Raw genomic sequence first — 22148 nt, 5'->3', positions numbered from 1 at the left:
TTGTTGAATATGTGTTGAAGCACCTCTTGTCCGACTTGTGCTTCCTGGTTCATCTGTATATCCACACAGTAGTGCTTCGTGAACGTGTGCACTGAAGCCCATGTTGCCGACAGGCATATGTCCTGAATTGGTGTGTTAGCTAGGAAAGCTATTGTAGCTCCTTTTTTTACTGGTAGAGTGGGCACGTGTCCCCTCTGTTAGTTCCTGCCCTGCCTGCTTGTGGCAGAACTGTATTGTTTGGGCGATCCATCGCGCAATTGTTCCTTTAGTTACTGGTTTCCCCATGAAACTGTTAGCGAAGGACACAAAGAACTGCTTTGTTTTCCTGTGTTCCTTCGTTCTCTCAATGTAGTGCATGACAGCCCTTCTGGCGTCCAGAGTGTGCAGTGCCCTTTCAGCTCTTGTTGACGGTTTTTGGAAGAAACTTGGTATCTGCATAGTTTGATTCAAGTGGAACCAGGACACCACCTTTGACATGAAGTGTGGGCCTGTTCTCATTACTACCCTATCGCTGTGTACCTGTATGTAGAGTGCCTGTAGTGTTAGTGCCTGCAGTTTGCTCACTCTGCGCAGTGAAGTGATTGCTACCAGGAAAGCTGTTTTCATGGTCAGCATTTCTAGGGAGGCCTTGTGAATCGGTTCGAAAGGTTCCTTCATGAGTTCCGTTAGGACTAGGTTAAGGTTCCATGCAGGTGGTGGCACCCTCTTTGGCGGTGCGATCCTCTTTTCTCCCTCCAGGAATCTCTTAACGACCTGTGATGTGAAGAAACTCTTGCACGTTTCTCCTCTCGAGTAAGAGACTATCGCTGCCAAGTGAACCCTCAGTGAGGATGAGCTCAGATTTTTGTCGAGCAGGTGCGTGAGGTACTTTAGCACTGTTGAGTCCTTTTTCATCTTATTGTGTAGCTTTTCCCTCCTGCACCACAGTGTAAATCTCTTTCATTTCACTACGTAGCACTTCCGTGTGCTGGATCTTCGTGCCTTCCGAAGTACCCTTAGGGTGCTTTCTGGCAGTTTCAAATGCGCAAACTATGTCCTCAGGAGCCACGCTACGAGGCTCAGGCTCTCTGGCTCCGGGTGCAGCACCTCTCCGTTTTGCATGGAGAGTAGGTCCTTTCTTCTCCCGAATCTGTGGGGTGCAGTCTGTCATCTCCATGATCTGCGAGTACCATGTCTGCCTGGCCCACTGTGGTGACACCAGTATCAGGGTCATGTTGCTCGCTCCGCACTTGCTGAGTACCTTGTGTATCAGCTGTATCGGGGGAAAAGCGTAAGCAAATGTCCTGGACCAGTCTATCCATAGGGCATTCCCCAGGGAGCCCTCCCCGGGCTGTCTGGATGCGAAGTTTTGTCAAGTTTTGTCATTTTGCACTCTGGCGTGTCCCCCACCTGTCGAAGAGCCTTCTCGTCTCTTGTGCATTGAGTTCCCACTCGTGGGATGCCGATGTCTGTCTGCTGAGCCAGTCTGAAATGAAATGAAATGAAAAATTCCATTTATATAGCGCATAACCACCCGGAGGCCTCGCAGCGCTTTAGACTGATTATTGTATCGGGCTACTGGGTGAATTAGTACGCTTTTGAAAACAGGTAGGTTTTTAAATCTCTCCTAAATGACATTCGGTTGTTATTTTGTCTAAGGGTTAGAGGCAGGGAGTTCCAGAGTTTCGCCGCTGTATGAGTGAAAGAGCGGCCGCCCCAGCGGGCTTTCTTGATTTTTGACATGGTAGCCAGATGCAATGAGGCCGAACGAAGAGCTCTGGATGGTGAGTAAGGTAACACTAGGGGGTACAGAACTGCCGGGCCAGTTCGATGGAAAGATTTGTGCAAAATGCACATGGCCTTAAACTGTGTTCTGGCAGCCACTGGGAGCCAATGAAGTTCTTTTAAGGCATTCCTTGCTGATTGCCAACGGGGGATGTTAAACAATAGACGGGCGGCACAGTTTTGGGTGACTTGGAGTCTTTTAGTCACTGCTGCCGGGGCTCCTAGATATAGAACGTTTCCATAGTCCAGGCGAGAGAGTATCAGGGCCTGGACCATGACCCTTCTCGCCTGAAATGGAAGTAGGGGGAGCACTTTGCGGAGCATTTTCATTAGCCCCACACAAATGGAGGCCGTTTTGGTAGCTTGGACTGAGAAATCCAGCGCTCTATCAAGCCAGATTCCTAGGCTCTTTATTTGGTCCTTAGGAGGAGGGGGGACACCGAGGCATGTAGGCCAGCTAGAGGCTAAGGAGGTTGGGGAGGGGTTACCTAGTAACATAATCTCAGTCTTCTTCCCGTTGAGTTTGAGGTGGGAGAGTTCTGCTTCTACACGGTCCTTTCCTGGTAGATGTATGGCTAGCAGGTCTATCTTGAGTGGGATGGCCAATCTCCAGATCTCCTGCGCTAGTTTTGAAAGCGGGGTTGATTGTGTCCCCCCCTGCTTGTTGATGTAAAACATCGCTGTTGTGTTGTCTGTCTGGATCAACACTATCTGGTTGTACAGTTTTGTTTGGAAGGCCTTCATGGATAGAAAAACTGTCTTTAACTCCAGGTAATTGATGTGTCTGACCGTATCTGCTGGTGTCCACAGGCCTCTTACTTTGAGTTTCTCCATGTGAGCGCCCCAACTCCTCTGCGACGTGTCTGTGGTAATGGTCACTGTTGGCGTTGGTTGCGTCAGAGGCTTCCCCCTTGTTATGTTCCCCATGGTCAACCATGCCATCTTTCTGCACTGCATGCGTTACAACCACTAGATCCTCCCAACAACCTGTAGCTTGTGACAATTGCTCCTGTAGCCATTCCTGTAAAGGTCTCAGGTGGAGCCGTACGTTTGGCACTAGGTGTATGCATGATGCCATCATGCCCATGATTTTGCTCGCTGTTCTCACTGTCCGAGCTTGCCCCTTCTGGTAGAGCTGCGTCTCCCTCACGAGCGCTATCGTTCCCTTCTCGCTGGGGAACACCTTGCTCTGTAAAGTGTCGATCTGTGCTCCCAGGAAGAATTGTATTTGTTCTGGTTCCAGGGAGGATTTTCCCCAGTGGATGGAGAATCCTAGGTTCATCAGTGTGCTGGTCACTCTCTGTGCGTGCTGCTTGCACGTTTTGTATGAGCTCGCTTTGATCAGCCAGTCGTCCAAGTAAGAGTACACATGTATCCCTTTCCTTCGTAGGTGTGCTGCGAGGCACTTTGTGAAAACCCTTGGTGCCGATTTGAGCCCGAACGCCAGGGTTGTGAACTGGTAGTGGTCTTCTCCGATGATGAATCTGAGGAGGTGTTTGTGGCCCCTGTTCATTGGGATGTGCAGGTAGGCATCTTTTAGGTCTATGGTGACCCTGAAGTCCCAGTCTTGCAATTGAGGAAGTAACTCTAGTAGGGAGGTCATCCTGAACCTTTGCGTTCTTACTAACTTGTTTAAGAATCTTAGGTCCAGGATGGGTCTCAGTTTCGTCCACCTTTGGTACCATGAAGTATGTGGAGTATACACCCTTGTTCCTTTCCCTGTAAGGTACTGGCTCTATGGCTTGTTTTTGCAGTAGCTCCTTTGCTTTCTCCCGAAGGAGCTCTAGGTCTTTCCTTGCTAGTGGCCTTTTTGGTTTCCTGTCCATTGGCTTTCCCTCCAACTATATGCAGTACCCGTACTGTATGATGTGGAGTACCCATTTGTCTGATGTTATACTCTTTCACTCCCTGAAGTGTTTGTCTTCCTCCCACTGGTCTTACCTGTACGTAGGTGTCTAGTTCGTGTAACTCCTGTCCGATGTGTTTCTGCTCCACCCTGGGAGTTTTTGCTCAGGTGGGCACATGGAGTTTTATTAAGTCACTTAGAGGCAGGCTGCTGTCCCCCTCCCTTATTATGTCCACGTCCATTCCCTCTCCCGCGAAAGGACTGGCCTCTTGGTTGGTACTGCCAGGACTGTTTTTGCTGCCCCTGCTGTGTCTGTGTGTCTGCTTGGTGGGCTTGTTGGAACGCCTGGTGTGATGTTCCTGGCTGTTTTCCTCCCCTCCAGTTAGGTCTTTGTGACGGGATGCCCTTTTTAGTACCTCTGAACTGCAATACCCCCATGGATCTTGCAGTCTCGTTATCCTTTTTCAGAAGGCTGAGTTTCTCGTCAACTGGGGCCCCGAACAGCGTTTCTCTGTTGAACGGTGTGTTGAGGATGCTGTGCTGCACTTCTTGCTTGAAGCCCAAAATTCTGAGCCAGGCTCGTCTTCTCTCCATGATGCTCATCATCATGAGCCTGCTGGAGGTGTCTGCTCCGTCCAGGGCAGTCTTGAGGCAAGAATTGGCTACATTCTTCCCCTCTTCGACAAGGTTTTCAGCTCATTGCTTGAATTCCTGTGGCATGTTCTTTTAGTAACTCGCCCAGCTCTTCAAGGATCTGGTATTGGTGCCTGTTGAGCAGAGCATTGGAATTCGCCATGCATCCGTTCAATTCTTCTCTCCACCAGATCTGTCTGGAGGTGGCCCAGAAGTGGTAGGCACATTGGCCCTCTTTCTTGCCGTGGCTGCTATGGAGTCTGCTGAGACCAATCCCTGAATGTAGGGTGGGTCCTTGGAAGAATGTTTATACTTTTTCTCCGACCTGGGAGTGACTGCTTTGCATGTAGCTGGTTCTTTGAAAGCCTCTTTTCCCTGTGCCATGACACTGTCGAGCATGGGCAGGAACTGGCTCCTTGTTTGTGTAGGGAGCAGTGCCTCGAGAAGGAAGTCTGCTTTCTGATTTTCTTAGTCTAGTTTTACTTTGAAAACTGCAGCTGCATTCCTGATGACTGTTGTAGACCCCGATGTCATCTGGCGGCGAGGGCCTCGAGGGGTACATGTCGACGGCTTCCTCTGGGCTCTCAGTGTCGACGTCCTGCCAATATATATCCTGAGTCTCCGAGGATGCAGACCCGAGGAGTGTCCTGCGGTCGTCGTCTCCCTCCTCCTCGTAGTAGGAGGCCTCCTACTCTTCTTGGTCGTCTAAGGTCTTGACACCCACCGACTGTCCTTCGACGTCGTAGTCCTCCTCCGTTTCCTCGACCACCTGTAGTTTAGATTTAGTCGAGATTGTGTATTCTTTCATCCTGGCGTCGAAATCTTTTTTCCGCTGCAGGATGTTTTCCATCTCGGCCTCGAGGCGTCTTTTCTTTTTCTCCATTTTGGCCGCATGGTCTGCGTCGAATGGATCGGCCGCTCTTTTCGGCGCCGAGCCGACTTACGTCGTTGAAGGTTTCGGTGCCAAGCTGGCTCTCGGGTCCTTCGGTGGCACTGAAGGGCCCTTCGGGTCCTTTTCCCTCAGCGTTGTACGCTCCTTCTCGGGGGGAGGGGGGATTTTTGATGTCTTTTGCTGTTCTCCAGCTCTCGGCGCCTGGGAGTCCTCCTCAGAGTATCCGCTGTGCCTTGGTGTAGGCGTGGACGCCGAAGTTTTCGGCGTCTGCGCTTTCGAGGTATTGCCCTCAATTTTTCGAGACTCTGGGTCTCTTGGTGCCCTAGGGGTCGTAGAGTCTCCTACCTTCTTTGGAGTCTTCGTAATATCTGTCTCTACGACCGTGTAGCCGTCTTGTTCGGCGGCGGCGTTGTCCTCGTCTGATGATAGCACCAGGTCTCAAAGGGACGATGGCTGTCCCTTGCCTTGCATGGTGGCGTTGGCTATCCTCTGTCTTTCTCACTCGAAGAGTCTTCGGCGTGAAGGCGGAGCAGGCGTTGCAGTCCTTGCTCTCGTGGTCGAGCGGTAGGCAAAGGTTGCAGACCGGGTGCTGGTCTTTTTCAGTGTACTTGTGGTGGCAGTTATGGCAGAATTATGAAAGGAGTGTTTTCCATCTCATGCGTTCAGGGGGCCCCCTGAGCTTGCATTCTCCGATGGACGTCGAAGTTCTTGAAGTTCTTCTTCCCCTTAGTCGTTCTCTTCGATGATGTAGTCTCCTGTAGTCTTAATCTCTTTTCTTGCAAAAGTGCGTATTTTTCTTCTTTTTCCAAAAATGTCTGGAGCCCTTTCGGGAACGATCCAGACCAAACCGCGGAAAAAAGAATCTGAAGATGGCGCCCAGGAGTGGGAGCTTCCGCAGGAAGCGTGCAGACGTCACCGGAAATACACCAAAGGTGGGACGTCGACGCCCACCTGGGCTACAAAAAAAAGAAACTAAGAAAAGACTACGAATCCGGACCCAACCAAAAGACCGCAGAATAATGCACAGCATAGTGAATCCAGAAAGATTCACGCTGCAAAACCTTCATGGCCCTTATGATGCCCTGCTGTTCTACAGGCCCTGCACACTTTCTGCATCAGGACTGGACGTGCCCCTATGCAGTACTTCTGGTACGAGATTGGACACAGTTAGGGATATTACTGGCCCCCGATCATACTATGAAAAACCTCTTTCTACAGTCTGGCACCTGGGAAATATTCTAAAGGTGAGGAATCTGCTTTTTGAAGCATCCATCAAAACTAACTTTATCAGAATATCACTTACCTCTTCTTTTCTCTCCGATACAGTCAAGTCAATACAAACTGGCTCTTCTGGAAGTCTGAAGGATAAGATGGCATTCTTCTCTTTCACCTCTGATCTCACTTGCCTAAATAAACATTTGCACAACACTATCAGACTGGTTGGGTTGAAAAAAATTGCGTTCTTACAAAAGCGCGTTCAATGAACAAAGACAGAACCCCAAGGGCAACTGTACACAGATTTCAGTGACTTTTGTAATTGAATGGCTTTTCCCATATGAACACAAACTTACAGACAGAATGTAAAGATAGGGCAATGATGACACTTCGACTTTAAATACTTCAAACAATAATTCCGGGTAAACTGGAAGACTATTTTGACCTTATTTAGCAATGAAGGTTGTATTGTACTATTGGTCGACAAAGCATCTACATCGGAGTATCAACGCCCCACAAAAAAACAGTACACTTGACATATGTGGCAGTCTCTGAAGAAATGATGACAAAAAAACTCCTCTAAAACAATTACGAACATAATTCGGTTGGGTGATTTCAAAAAGCTCTCATTTCAGGTAATTTACTTTTTCATAAAGTGGGAATAGGCCGCATAGGTTTATGAAGGGTCATAATGGCAGCCAGAAAGTCAAATTTTACAACGAATCATCATTTGCAGTGTCAGACTGCCAGTACTAAAATGGTTTCCCTTTTTGAGGTGCATGCTGAGGGCATGTCATCTTCTTGGATGAATGGGAAAAGTAATAGGAAAGGGGGCAGGTTCAATACCACCACAACAAGAGCAAGGTATTATGGTGCACTTGCATGTTTACATATGCCCTTCCTTGGGGTCTGCTGGGCATGCTCAGACACAGCCAAGGAAATTTAAGTCTTCATTACATTTTCAGTAATTCGAAACCACAAAAGCAAGGTATCATCACAGCATCAGCCAACAGCGACCCCAAGGTGCACAATTCCATCTTGCCAAAAGAGTGGGTCTCCCCATATATACAACTAATCAGACAAAGTCTGTGTATCAGATATTAGTTGTAGATGTACTTAAAAAACAGTTGGCAGTGACTAGTCTGACTGGGAAAATCGACTTCTGTGGAGAAGCATTTTCGAATTTCTTTTTCAAAACACTATATAAAGCATTTATAAAACATCTTCGTCAGGATTTAAATATCATGGAAGTCAAAACCAACTATTTTAACAAAACCAAAGTCTCACAACATGCCTGTTATGCTTTTTCTTGGTCAAACATACAATAAACAAATTCCATGAACCAATTTCAAATATGCGGTGGAGGCACACAAGCTTTCAAAATGAACAAAATGCCATAGGGAGGATTAGCAAAATAAATTAGATTTGTCAAGAGATTAAGAAAATAGAAACATACCATACACTGAGTAACCGGTCATGCACAGCTGCTGACAAAAAATAGAGGCCTGTGATTCCATCGAAGGGCTGACTTTCATTCGGAGGTCGTACTGTTGTGAAGATGAGTGATGTGACGGCCGTCGCATGGCCTGTGAATTGCTATCACAGAAACAAAAATATCTTATTAAAACTTTAAATATAATATTTAAACAGTTAAGGCTGGAAACAAAAGTGTAGGGCTCCCAGTTTTCTATTTTTACAGATTTAGACAAAACAATTATTTTTAAAAGCAGAAAAATACAGAAGATTTTGCTTCCTGCGAGTGACTAAGCGGTCCTTCATGAATTCCAGGACAACAGCTGAGGAGACAGCATGAGGAGTTGTTAACAGGATGAGATTTCCTTAAATGCAGGCATATGTTAAAATATATTTGTATATTTTGCTAATATTTATATGTGGGTGTAGTGTTTTGTATTTTGTATCTGGCTGCTTAATTTGCTCAAATAGGACAGGTATCAGAGGATGTGTATGTTTATCAGTCAAATGTGGAAATATACAATTTTACGGCTTCATTTAGTTTAGTGTACAGAAAACCTGGATAAAAACCTACATAATGTCCCAAAAATAAATATTGTCAGAAAGATATATATATATATTTATATATATATATCATGTGATCAAGGCAGGGATCTGCCTAAACGCGTCGTGATGAAATGGTCGCACATTTTGAAATACATTAAAAGAATCACCAAACTGGGTCTACCTCGTCTCATTGCAAGTCCTTGGTGAAGTTGTGGAGGAGGCGAGCTTCTGAAGTATATATATATATATATATATATATATATATATATATATATATATATATATATATATATATATATATATATATATATATATATATATATATATTTTCACTGAAAAAAACCATTGGTTATAGACCATATATAGTTAGGGATTAGCCTTTTCAAAACCTTATTTTACTCACACAAAACCATTGAAATTTCATATATAGTTAGTTCCACTAACTATATATCGCGCACCCGCAATCCACTGATGATGTCACATATTACATCATTCATGACATGGTTAGTGACATCACTGATGACATCACTGATGACATCTCAAATGACATCACTGATGACATCTCAAATGACATCACTGATGACAACATCCAGTGACTATGTTTCTGTAAAGTTAAAATATGTCTTACATATTGAAGAATGAGTGGATGTATAAGTGTCTGGATGAAGGATTTAGTAGGTGCATGACTGACTGTATGAGTGAGTGATTAAATGTGTCTCACTGAGTGCATGGGTTAGTGACTAAACTGTTTTAATTTGTGCATCATTATATCTGTTGTTCTACAAACTGCTACATATGTTGATCAGTAGCTATATGAGTAACTGTATGGGTTATTCATTGGTTGTCCAAGTATTTGTATGGGAAACTGAGTGTGTGTGTATGGGTGGCTGGGAGGTGTGTGACTCTGTACATAGATGTGTGAGTAGTTGATTCACTATATGTATGGTTTCAAAAGTGCATGTGCAAACAACTGTATGGGCGGTTGACTGTGTGCATGAGTGTATTAGTGAGTGAATGGATATCTCAGTACTACATGTCAAAGTAAGTACATAAGTAAAACACAGTACATGTGAGAGTTGACATATATAAATAACTGTGCATAAGAGCCAGTGAATGTGTGAGTGGCTGTATGGATCATTGTGAACATGTATCAGGGATTGTATAAGAGAGTAAAGTAAATGTGTTAGTATATGTTTGAATAAGTAAGGTGTGTATAACTGTATAGTTGAGAAAATGGAGGTGTGATTGATTTTTTTGCATAACTGACTAGGTGTGTGAGTAACTCCATGGATGAGTGACAGTCTGTGACTGTCTATTTACAGTGATTGTATCTAAGGTTATATTAGAGTCTGAAGAGGTTCATGGTATTATCACATGAATTATATCATCAGTGATGTGATCAGTCATGTCAAATGAGATGTTATCAGTGATTTTATCAGTGATGTCATTTGAGAAGTCATCAGTGATGTCATTTGAGATGTCATCAGTGATGTCATTTGAGATGTCATCAGTGATGTCATCAGTGATGTCACTAACCATGTCATGAATGATGTAATATGTGACATCATCAGCAGTGGATTGCGGGTGCGCGATATATAGTTAGTGGAACTAACTATATATGAAATTTCAATGGTTTTGTGTGAGTAAAATAAGGTTTTGAAAAGGCTAATCCCTAACTATATATGGTCTATAACCAATGGTTTTTTCAGTGAATTTTCAAGGTTTTGTAAATGCAAATTCCTAACTATATATGGCCTATAACCTATGGTTTTTTCAGTGAATTTCATTGGTTTTTTAATAGCAAATATCAAAAGCTGTAAAATGTCAAGTACGTGATGGGTAAAAACTTTTTCGTGTTTATGCACGCTGATGTGCTTTGAACGCTGCCCCCCTCCCCTCTTTTCTCTTAGTAGTACTCTCTCTTTGCAGATAGTGAAGAGTAGTTAACGCAGGCCTTTACCCCCGTTGTAATCCGTCCTGCCTGCTTGTCTCTCCATTTGATTGATTATTATCCAAGCATTTACTGTTTTACAATTGATTCTCTTTGGTTTATTCTCTATTTACAAACAAGCACAAAGTCGCAATACTCTGTTTAGTCTTTGCAGATTGTGAAAAATCGTGTAAAAAAAAAAAAAAAGTAATCGAGCAAAATCAGTAGGCCACTAATTGGATCTCTTTTTGACCTCGCTAAAATAGAAATATTATAAACAACCCTTCATGAGAAATACGAAAATAGTGAGATGAACTGAGCTCCACACCATGAGGGCTGCAAGACAGCTCGGCTCCGTCACCCATCCCGCCCAAAATAACGACAAACCCTATGCAAATATTAAAAATATAGACAACACACCAGCAAAGAAACAGGGTAAAACATTTTATTAAATAACTATTTACATAACGTTGGTTTATAAGATGATGTCAGTAGTGGACCGATGTGTGAATAGGTCGGAAGCAGCACAAGGCGCCAAGATCCGGATGGCAAGTCCTGGATGTTGGGTGCCATAGTTCAGAGTTCTGAGTTTGAGCCTTTTTCAATGCCTGTGCTTTGTTGTTTCCCCTCCATCAAAAACAAAAAAAAAATATAAAACTGTGCAAAAATACAAAAAAATCAAAAAATGTTTACAAAAGCAGTGCTTGTAAGACTGTGTGAAGCTTATTTCCACCTACTGCAGCTTCACTATTCTCAAAGTAAGTGAGGGTCGTTTGTGGACCTGACTGCATTTGAAAACAATGTTATATGGTACCTCCCTAAACCGCTTGACGGAGGCCCCCCGAGGGGCGGTGTGATGGCACGGACTCGGAGAAGACGCTTGGCTCCGACCCCCTCCCCAAGTCTTATAGCACTGGTGTAGCCTGAGATCGCCCCGACATAGGCGGCCGGCTCCCGGGGTCCGCGGAACTTTTTGCCTTTTGATGACTCTTCTATTCTGGACTTTGTCCCACAATCCGTTTGACCTGAAGACACGCTGTAGTGGGGCGTCCCTTTACCGTTTTAATTGCCATTCTGCCCGCTTTTGCTACACTGTGCCTCTTCCGCCATTCAGCTGTTTACCGCCCGCTCTTGCGACTACAGCGTCTCGCTCACCATGTAGTTAAGTTGCTACCGCTCTTGCGGTGCAGCGATAGGCGGCTGCCACAGGACTCTCAAAATGCGGCCGGCTCTTCGGTTTTGGGCCTGGTCCACTAAAATGGCCCTGGGACACCTTGGAACTCGGACGCTTCCCTGATAGGGCTTGGGTCCCATTCTCGAAAGCGTCCCCTCAGCCGTGAAGATTCTACAAAAGTCTTGGGGGCCCCCCGACTACCGCAGGCTTCTGGTGGGGAGCGGCTGCCATGTCTGCTCGTGGAATGGCCACGACGGAGCTACGAGATGGTAGTGCTCTCATGCTGACGCCAGCTTTAGTCTGAAACATCCAGAAACACTGTAGACTACCAATTCGATCAGTTCCGGTCGCGCCCCAACATGACCCGGAGGAGAAGAACTTTCCCTCCCCTCTTTGACTGATGGTTCTTGTTGCCTGTCCCCTCTGTTGTCATTTAACAGAACTTTTTGGACTGCTGAAAGGGGTTGTGTTCCGAACGCTGGTTGGTGGAGACATTTTGACTATATTCTTGACCTACGTTGTCGCGTAATGCGTTATATGACACGCCGCGTTAGCGCACCCGGAAGTGATCCGGGGCGCGGCGCGCAGCGCGTAACGTAAGCATAACAGGTCATGTGACTTGTTAATAAAACTTTTCATTGGTTCATTTTACTTTTGTTATTTTAATGATGAAAAGCTTGGTCATATGACCTAAAAATTACGCTTTTTATTGTTTTCGAACATTATTTTTTTTTAAACATATATGTTATAATATTCCAGGCTAATGTACTTTCCCGGAAAATTTACAACTGTCCTGCAAGTAAAATATATTCCTTTTTCGAGAAAAAGGGCGTTTCTTCGTTCCATGACGGAGCCGTTGAGTAAAAGAGACTCGGCCTGCTGTCTTAGTCGCCGATACGCCTGATTATCAGATTCTTATCGATCACTTTATGTTGCAGGAGTGGAAAACACAACTGCCCTTGACCATTTATCTTTACTGCGTTCCTACATATTATACCTTTTATCCGTCATGTAATTGGACTGCTTTATTTCACTTGCCTTTTACTGATTCGAAAACAGTGACTAAAAGTAAAAACTTTACCAATGTAAATACTACTACCGTGTTTTGTTTTAAAAACCTTTATTGTGAAAATGTCAGTATACAAATACGGGCCTATAACCACGTGGGCCGGCCACGGAGCAAACTGAAATCGTATATGATGAGGAGACATTTACACTGTAGAGGAACGTAACGAGCGGGCCATTAGGTTGCAAGAACTAAGGTGTCTAACAGTTGCGGAATCGGTGGACGTACATTTTGTAATTAAAATAAGACAGGGCCACTTACAATAAAATTTTCTAGATATACATTTGCGGGCAAGGAGTTACGAGTCCCATTTATACCGGCGCCATTTTGGGCGAGGCCGGGCAGGTCCAAGATATAGTCAAAATGTCTCCACCAACAATCGGCCAGACCAGAACCCCTTTCGGCCCTTTATGCTACAAGATGGTGTCTTCCATTCAGAAAATATTGTTGGCAGCATTTTGAAAGGAAAGATAAACAGCCGTTCTCCTAGTGAGTCTCACATTGTTACATTTAGGAAGAATGTTGAAGAGTAATATGTGGAAAATCTGAAGCCATTTTTCTACAAACTCTCAATCAGCCTTGGATGGAAAAAAAAATCCTGAAGAATGTACAAACTGAAAACCAATTTTTGTCTGTATAGCATCAACAGCAACGCTTGAGTCAGCTTTGTGTCAAGCCGCCATTTTCATTCAATCAATAGCGTCCCCCTGCACACATTCAGGAACCTGGTCGTGTCTTCAGGTGAAACGGATTGTGGGACAAGAAGCCGAAAGGAAAAGGAAAAAAGTTCCGCCGGACCTCGGGAGCCGGCCGCCTATGTCATGGGCGATCTTTGGCCACACCAGGGCAATAGTGAAGCTGCAGCAGGTGCAAAAGAGCTTCAGACAGTCTTACAAGCACTGCTTTTCTAAACATTTTTTTGTATTTTTGCTGTTTTATATTTTTTTTTGTTTTTGATGGAGGGGAAACAACAAAAAACAGGCATTGAAAAAAGCTCAACAGTGCAGGGCGCCTTGTGCTGGTTCCGACCTATTCACACATCGGTCCACTACTGACATCACCTCATAAGCCAACGGGGCACCCCACGCCGACTTTCGGCACAGCATTGTAGGATGGCCACACCAGTGCGGCAACTTGCTGGACACAACCTCGGTGCCATCCGGATCTCGGCGCGTTCGAGTCACTGTACCGCAAGAGTGACCGGAACTCAGCTGGACACGCCGTCTTTCAGCGCAGCATTGTAGGATGGCCACACCAGTGCGGCAATTTGCTGGACACCACCTCGGTGCCATCCGGATCTCGGCGCGTTGTGCTGCCTTCGGCCTATTCGCACATCGGTCCGCTACTGACGCCGCCTCACGTGCCAACGGATTTTCTACGCTTTTTGTAGCCCTATGCCGCATAACAGGTCATGTGACTTGTTTATAAAACTTTTCATTGGTTCATTTTACTTTTGGTTTCCTAAAGATGGAAGGCTTGGTCATATATGACCTAAAAATAACACTTTTCATTAGTTTAGAACATTTTTTTTTCCCCAAACGATGAAAGCCCCACCTTGTTTCTGGATGATTCAGACTGAAGCTGGCGTCAGCATGAGAGCACCACCATCTCGTGGCTCCGTCGTGGTCATTCCGTGAGCAATCATGGCAGCCGCTCCCCACCGGAAGCCTGCAGGAGTCGAGGGCCCCCAAGACTTTTGTAGAATCTTCACGGCTGAGGGGACGCTTTCGAGAATGGAGCCCAAGCCCTAGAAGGCAAGCGTCCGAGTTCCAAGGTGTCCCAGGGCCATTTTAGTGGACCAGGCCCAATACCGAAGAGCCGTCCGCCATTTTAAGAGTCATGTGGCAGCCGCCTATCGCTGCACTGCAAGAGTGGGAGCAACTCAACAACATGGTGAGCGAAACGCTGTAGCCGCAAGAGCGGGCGCAACTCAGCTGGATGGCCGCCACCTGGGGAGGCCCGCTAATAGCAAGGTTTATCTGCGATAAAAATCGCCGATGTGCGGCGATAATTTTTGTCTCTAAACAAGTTAGAGACAAAAATTATCGCTAGTTGTTGGTAATATGCCCCCGGGTTTTTGCTTGCAGAAATCGGGAGGCGGGAGACTAGCACTGAAATCAGTAGTCTCACGCCTGAATCGGGAGGGTTGGCATGTCTGGATTCTCTACAGCTGGGGCCATAAACTACATCCGCAGGGCTAGGTGATAGCCTGGGACCAGCCTGGCATCTAAAATGGCTGCCGTGCACGACAAAATTGTGGCATTGGAAAAAAGGCAAGATGGCGCAGACAATGTTTATCAATAAGGATTCATTTATAACAAAATATTTTATCGCAGTGACAAATTGGCGGTCAACACTTCCTGATTTCCATCGAATCGAACGTTAACAGACGTCACGCAGCAAAAAAAAAAAGCTCACGCACAGCCGCTGGAAGAGATGTATCAACATATATGAGCCTCCTCAGCCACCCTCAGAAAACATAGGGGATTAGGATACGTCTCCCGCACCCCCTTATACGTAGTAATTTAATTAAAACGAAGCACAAAATGGCGAATTCCCGTTTCGCTACCAGTTTGCGGCCCAGTTCGCGGCCCGTGAAGCGCTTCTACCGTGAAAAATCATTTTTTTTTTATTTTCCCCACGGGACCCTTTAATAACCCCAACAACATTCCTAGGGGGTCAAGAGGGGTATACCTTGCCCCCTTTCATTAAATTCCCCCTTCGTTTTTCACCTCTTCTTCTCTCTCGATCCTACCGAGAGATAAGATGGCGACCACTCCGGACTGTTTAGAATGTTGACAGACACCGGGGAGCCAATCAGCTTCGCATCGCAAAGTTCCGTTTCGCGAAAAGTAAGCGGACCGGAGCGCAGCCCGGAGCGCTGTTACAGATATATATCTTGTTTTGAACGTTAATTTCTCAAAATCCACTGGAGCACATATATTGAGACCTAGCAAAGGCACATCGGGCTAACAGTCCCTATAATTTTGCCAAGTTTCGTGCAAATCCATTCAGCCGTTCGAGCTAAAAGTGAGGCCAACTGCCCTATGGAAATTAACATGGGAAAAACGTGTTTTGGGACCCCCCCTTTTTTCTCGGCCCCCCCTTGACGAAACCCCCCCAAATTTTCAGGGGCTGCTCAGAAACAAAATGTGCCATTTTCCTGAAAATTTCAGCCGATTCCATCCACAAACGCCAAAGTTATTAGACATAGAATTTTCAAAAGTTCCATAGACAAAAAATCCTAACTATATATACCTACTGGCGACAGCCAGTAGGTAATATATATATATATATATATATATATATATATATATATATTCACTGAAAAAACCATAGGTTATAGACCATATATAGTTAGGGATTAGCATTTACAAAACCTTATTTTACTCACACAAAACCATTGAAATTCACATATATAGTTAGTTGCACTAACTATATATCGCGCACCCGCAATCCACTGCTGATGATGTCACATATTACATCATTCATGACATGGTCAGCGACATCACTGATGACATCATGCAGTGACTATGTTTCTGTAAAGTTAAAATATGTCTTACATATTGAAGAATGAGTGGATGTACAAGTGTCTGGATGAAGGATTTAGTAGGTGCATGACTGACTGTATGAGAGAGTGATTAAATGTGTCTCACTGAGAGCATGGGTTAGTGACTAAACTGTCTTAATTTGTGCATCATTATATCTGTTCTGTAAACTGCTGCATGTCTTGATCAGTAGCTACATGATTAACTATATGAGTTATTGATTGGTTGCCCAAGTATTTGTATGGGAGAGTGAGTGTGTGTGGGTGGCTGGGAGGTGTGTGACTGTGCATAGATGTGTGAACAGTTGATTCACTAGATTTATGGGTTCAAAACTGCATGTGGAAACAGCTGTATGGGTGGTTGACTGTGCATGAGTGTATTGGTGAGTGAATGGATCTCTCAGTGCTACATGTCAAAGTAAGTACATATGTAAAACACAGTACATGTGAGAGTTGACATGTATAAATTACTGTGTATAAGAGCCAGTGAATGTGTGAGTGGCTGCATGGATCATTGAAAACTTGTATCAATGATTGTATAAGAGAGTAAATATGTGTTAGAATATGTTTGTATAAGTAAGGTGTGAATAACTGTATAGTTGTGGAAATGGAGGTGTGATTGATTCTTTGCATGACTGACTAGGTGTATGAGTAACTCCATGGATGAGTGACAATCTGTGAGTGTCTGTTTACACTGAGTGTATCTAAGGTTATATTAGAGTCTGAAGAAGTTCATCGTATTATCACATGAATGATGTCATCAGTGATGTTATCAGTGATGTCATTTGAGTTGTAATCAGTGATGTCATCAGTGATGTCACTGACCATGTCATGAATGATGTAATATGTGACATCATCAGCAGTGGATTGCGGGTGCGCGATATATAGTTAGTGCAACTAACTATATATGCGAATTTCAATGGTTTTGTGTGAGTAAAATAAGGTTTTGTAAATGCTAATCCCCAACTATATATGGTCTATAACCTATGGTTTTTTCAGTGAATTTAAGGTTTTTTAAATGCTAATTCCTAACTATATATTGTCTATAACCTATGGTTTTTTCAGTGAATTTCAATGGTTTTTTAATAGCAAATATCAAAAGCTGTAAAATGTATTTTTCTTTTAAAGGAAAAATATATTTTATATCTTTTTAATATAATTTTTTATGCATCTGCCAAACTCTGACCTCTTAATAGTGCACTGTGGTGGAATGATTTTGGGACTATGACTGGTGTTGGTCCGGAAATGCTTTTAAAGGACACCTTTCATCAATTGACACTTTTTCCCCAAACTGCCTTGGTATATTCCAATATATGCCAAAGACAGAAATGGAACTGGTCCAACCAATTTTGTCCACAAATTGGGAAAGCACAGAAACATGTGAATAAATCTGTTTCTGCTTACGAGAGACTTTAGAATGGGTTTAATATACAACAATAACTTGCGTTACAACATGCAATACATCTACAGAGGAGATGGTGTGCACTTCTCCGATGAGGGGAGTAGAATATTCTTCCTGAATTTAAAACTGTGCATTGGAACCTACTTGTAGGCACCCAAATTAGCCACAGAACCCAATAGCTCTTTTCAGAGCTACCCTACCTCTGATCATTCAAAACATTTATCTTTTTCTAACTTTTTTCACTATTTTTCACCAAAGTACGCTCCCCGGTGCGCGTACCGCGCGCTTCCCACGCGAATTTTTTTTTCTTTTTTTGCCTATATGAGCGTCCTAAGCCCCCCTCAGAAAACCTAGAGGGTCAGGAAGTGTCTTCCCTGCCCCCTTCTACCCATTCCGAACATTGTTTGCCCTCCATCTTGTGTCTCAATTCTACCGAAACACAAAATGGAGGACTCCCGTAACGCTGCCGGTACGCGTACCGGGGCGCGCACCGGTGAGCGCTCGCTAAAAAAAGGTGGGAAAGTAATTTACAGAAAAACCACTGGAGACACTTTCATCAAACATAGAATAGGCCCTACTACATAGCAGTCCCTACTATTTACCCAAATTTGATGGAATTCCATTGAGAAAATTATGCTGTAGACCAGACTAAATATCCTGAGGTAAATTACATGACAAAAACACATATGAAGAATTGACAACCAATTAAAATGTTACTTTCATTTTCTACTATTATTTCAAGACATTTGATTGGTTATGTGCCTGAATATATATATATATATATATATATATATATATATATATATATATATATATATATATAAGAGAGAGAAACACAGCCATTTTGACTACTACTTCCTGAAGTACATTTCAAGAGCATTTTCACTGACAACTTTAACTTCTTTTTCAAAGGTAAGATATAATTTAAAAAATTTGGAAGGAGAACTAGGTTATGCACTTTAAATTAATTTAGGAAAACGTTTTTAGATAGTTACATACTGTCCCTCTATAAGAGTTAGTCATTGAGAAAGACTTAATTATTTAAATTATTGATTGAGTTAGGCTTCTGTGGTATAATTATGAATTTACTTAGGCTTCATCACAGGCACTTTTTAATAGTTCTACTTCCTGCCCGAAACCATGCACTGCCCAAAGATAACTTCACTGTTAAAAACTCACAAGTACCTGTCTGAACTTAAACCCAACAGTGCCCTATCGCCACTGATATATTTATTTTTTATGCAATTTACAGCAAGAAAATGGAAGCACAGCAAAAAGAAAATACAATTTCATTTCAAATTAAGATTGAAAACAATCCTAACGAAGAAAAAGAAGAAGTAGACTTTATGGATGAAACAGTAGACCAAGAATTAATAAAATGTGCTGAAGAATGTGATTCTTGGAATGAAAAGGAGGACATACCTGATGATTTAATGTTACAAATTCGCTTAGATTTTGAAAAATCAGAATACATTTAAATTTTAAAAGTTAAAATTGTTTGAGACATTCTTTTTAATATGAAAATTATGAAATAGTACCCAAAAAGATAAAATATAAAGTGAGACTTAAAATATACTGTGCAACTTTTTTGTGTTACATAGTAAGTTTGCTCATAGTTACTTCCTTTCTCCCACTATATTATCTCCAATGTGTATTTAACATCTCTTTATCATCTCCTGCCTCCATGTTCTTTCTGCTTCAGCAGTCGTCAAGCCCTTATCTCTTGACTGGGTAAGAGTATTCTGCATCATTCAGAAACTCTGTCCATCACCACCCCCTTTTCCAAAATCGATTTTGTCCACACTAAGTGTGGGAGGGTATACTCAGACGTGAGTCCCTTGCTCATTGCACCATCAGGATTCAAGCAAGCCGGGCCGACGACGGCTTAAATGCCAGAAACCGGTCCCCGAAAGCTGGTTTCCTTCCCAGTATAAGAATTGGCTTGGTAGTTTGGTTTGCCCTGTTCCCATCATGCACTGGGACAGGAACAGACTAATTTGCATGTAGCCAGGTTCTGAGCTGGGATGGTGCAGTGAGCTAAAAAACTGTGATGGATCAAGCCCTGATCTCTTGACTGGGAAAGAGTATTCTGCATCATTCAGAAACTCTGTACATCACCACCCCCTTTTCCAAAATCGGCTACAAATAACAGCCAGTAATTGAAGGGATTAAAAGTTAAATAGATTACCTAAATCATGGTCTCAGTTTCCCACATGAAGTAAACATTAAAAGGAGATCGCATATATCTGAACTTGGAAGAGTGCGGAGAAAAGCCTAATCGAACCAAGTCAACCAGGGATAAGACATTTAATCAACCATGCTTACAGAAGGTAAAGTGATTTTTCCCTAAAGAATGTACAACTTGAAAGCCACATGGCAAACCCTGGCTTTAGTAAAATGAGTACTGAAATGTGGATTTTAGCAAAGTGCAAAAATGTAAGAAAGTTTCATAGTTCGAACAAACCAAATTAGTATTTTATAACTGAGGATCGAAGAAAGGGATGGTGGATTGTTTCAGGTCACTATTTAACATTTTAAAGAGAACAGGACAGGCTGCATTGTTGTGAAGGTTGACAGAAAGTTTTTTTAATTCATTCTTTGCTTCACTGGGAACCAGTGGATTGTTTTCTAGGCCAGTGGCATATCATTTATCTTTTTTATCTTTCAAGGCCTCATGCAAAGTCTAAATGCTGGTTTCTGGATCCTGTGAAAGTTCTTTTTTAGGCACTCAAGTGAATACTCCGTTATTGTAATCTAGGCAGCAGAGAGCGAACACTCATGATTTCCCACCAAATATTGAAACTGAAGAAGATACTTTCAAAACACAAGGCATTTAGAGATGGTGCTTTATACACCTTACCCTCACCCAAAAAGTGTACAGGTACTTCATTTTCCTCAAGGGGGGTGGAGGTCGCTCCCGGGACTTATAAAGGGACATCATTTACAACGGTACTGCTGTGACCCTGAATTCTGCCCTGGTTGACTGAAAGAAAATTTGAGCTCACATCCAGGCTGCAGAGGATATCGCTTCTAAAGGAGCAAGACTTCAAAATAATAGGTCTGAAACCTGCATGAACAGATGGCTTTGGGGCTACTGTGTGTAAATGTAAATGTGGCGTATTTGTATAGCGCGAACAGTGACCCGGAGGCATCCCGGCGCTTGTACTCCTACCACAAGGGAACCCCTCCTGGCTTTTCCGTGTGGGCTGTCCACTCCTGGGCATCCCATGGTGAAACCAGGCCTCCCTTGTGTATCAGGGGGCCTTTGTGGAGACTAAGCAAGCTATTGCCCAGAGTTGCAGCGTGGGACCCATGCTTAGAATCGGCACTGAGGCGAGAATATCCGGTCAGAGGAATTTAAGCCCGAAACCCGCCGAGGCGGGAATCGAACCCTGGTTCCTGGCCAGCGTTCTGCATCAAGGTCTGCCGCTCTAAGCCTTGAGCCACACTTCTACTCAACTGTATTTATGATTCAGAATCACTGTTGATCCAGAGAGCCTTGTTCCTCTTGAATGATAGGATGCACTAGAAAAAGGTTGTTCGTGTATTAGGATCATTTAACAGGACATGTAAATTGCATGACAGAAGTAACGTGTAATAAAACAAGTGCTGACTGATTGAAACTGAAGAAAGAAAAGGAACACTACTAATTTACATCATGGGTTACATACACATTTACATTAGCAAAATTCTTTCAAAAACTTTTTTTACATATAAAACAAAGAAATCCAATGGCAACGTTTTATTTGATTACATTTCTTCGGTTTAAAGAAATAAAAACACACTTGAACACACTTTACACTGGGAAAATCTAATTTAATAGACAATGTGTTTTCTGTCCCAGTTCTGGAGTACTATAGGCGCAACCCAGAGCATGGCCAATAGACTTTCCATTAGTTGCCCCTCAACTGCCACATAATGTTAAAGGAAAGCCAGGAACCCCAGACCTTTGGAGCTGTACAACTTTATCAGCACCTAGTGTTCCAGGAAAAGTCTTCTTAACTTATGGTAACGGTTAGTACCTCAACTAACTTTCATTGCTGGCTGTTTAGCAGCGGCTAGTCCCATCAGCAAATGAGTGACTGCACACAGGGGAACTACCCTGAATGAAACAGTTGGTACACTTGGCGTTTTAGCTCAACACATTCATGGAACCACATCAGGCTGATCTGCAACGCTATTGATTATTGGTTGTGTTAACACTTGTTGGAAGCAGAAATACTTAGCAGTGGAAACATACTCTGTAGACTTCTTTGGTCTCCAAATCCCACAGTTTGATTGTTCGACCAGCCGAAAGCAACATTTTTCCATCTGGGCTGATACACAAACAGTTGACACTGCTGTTATCACCTTTCCATTTGCTGTTTGGAGAAACAAAATGAAGAAAAAAGTTAGTGATTTACCGCTATTGAAAGCCCATTTTCTTTAATTATCAAATCATATATAAGAACGTGGAAATGCAGATGGTAAAGTTACAAATCCAGTCAAAGAGTTTGTCAGATAGGTGATTTTAAAGGACTGCATTAGGATTGCTCGTGTTTAATCCAGGATGGTAAATGTGGATCCATGAAAGAATGGTAAATGACAGAATTTCAGGTTAATGATTCAATGTGTATCAACTGAACTTCTTCTAATGTATAATACACCCTAGACCTATGGG

The 22148-nt window shown here is 43.3% G+C and overlaps 1 protein-coding gene and 1 non-coding gene across 2 annotated transcripts in view; both read right to left on the bottom strand.

Annotated features, from left to right (window-relative positions):
* The window catches only part of WDR43 (WD repeat domain 43), a 465298-nt gene that overhangs the window by 319338 nt on the left and 123812 nt on the right, over positions 1-22148 (bottom strand). The window contains exons 4-6 of the mRNA XM_086926143.1: positions 21729-21849; positions 7807-7946; positions 6439-6541 (exon numbers count right to left, since the gene is read on the bottom strand). Coding sequence (XP_086782269.1) covers positions 6439-6541; positions 7807-7946; positions 21729-21849 — 364 coding nt within the window. The remainder of the gene's footprint in view (positions 1-6438; positions 6542-7806; positions 7947-21728; positions 21850-22148) is intronic.
* Positions 7269-7353, bottom strand: LOC147706888 (small nucleolar RNA SNORD53/SNORD92). The gene has a single exon (XR_015296848.1). It is a non-coding gene; the product is annotated as a small nucleolar RNA SNORD53/SNORD92 (small nucleolar RNA).

Source organism: Lissotriton vulgaris, chromosome 6 (genome assembly GCF_964263255.1).
Source record: "Lissotriton vulgaris chromosome 6, aLisVul1.2, whole genome shotgun sequence".
Taxonomy (NCBI): domain Eukaryota; kingdom Metazoa; phylum Chordata; class Amphibia; order Caudata; family Salamandridae; genus Lissotriton; species Lissotriton vulgaris.
The sequence above is the reverse complement of the archived record's forward strand: the minus strand, read 5'-3'. Positions and strand labels throughout refer to the sequence as shown.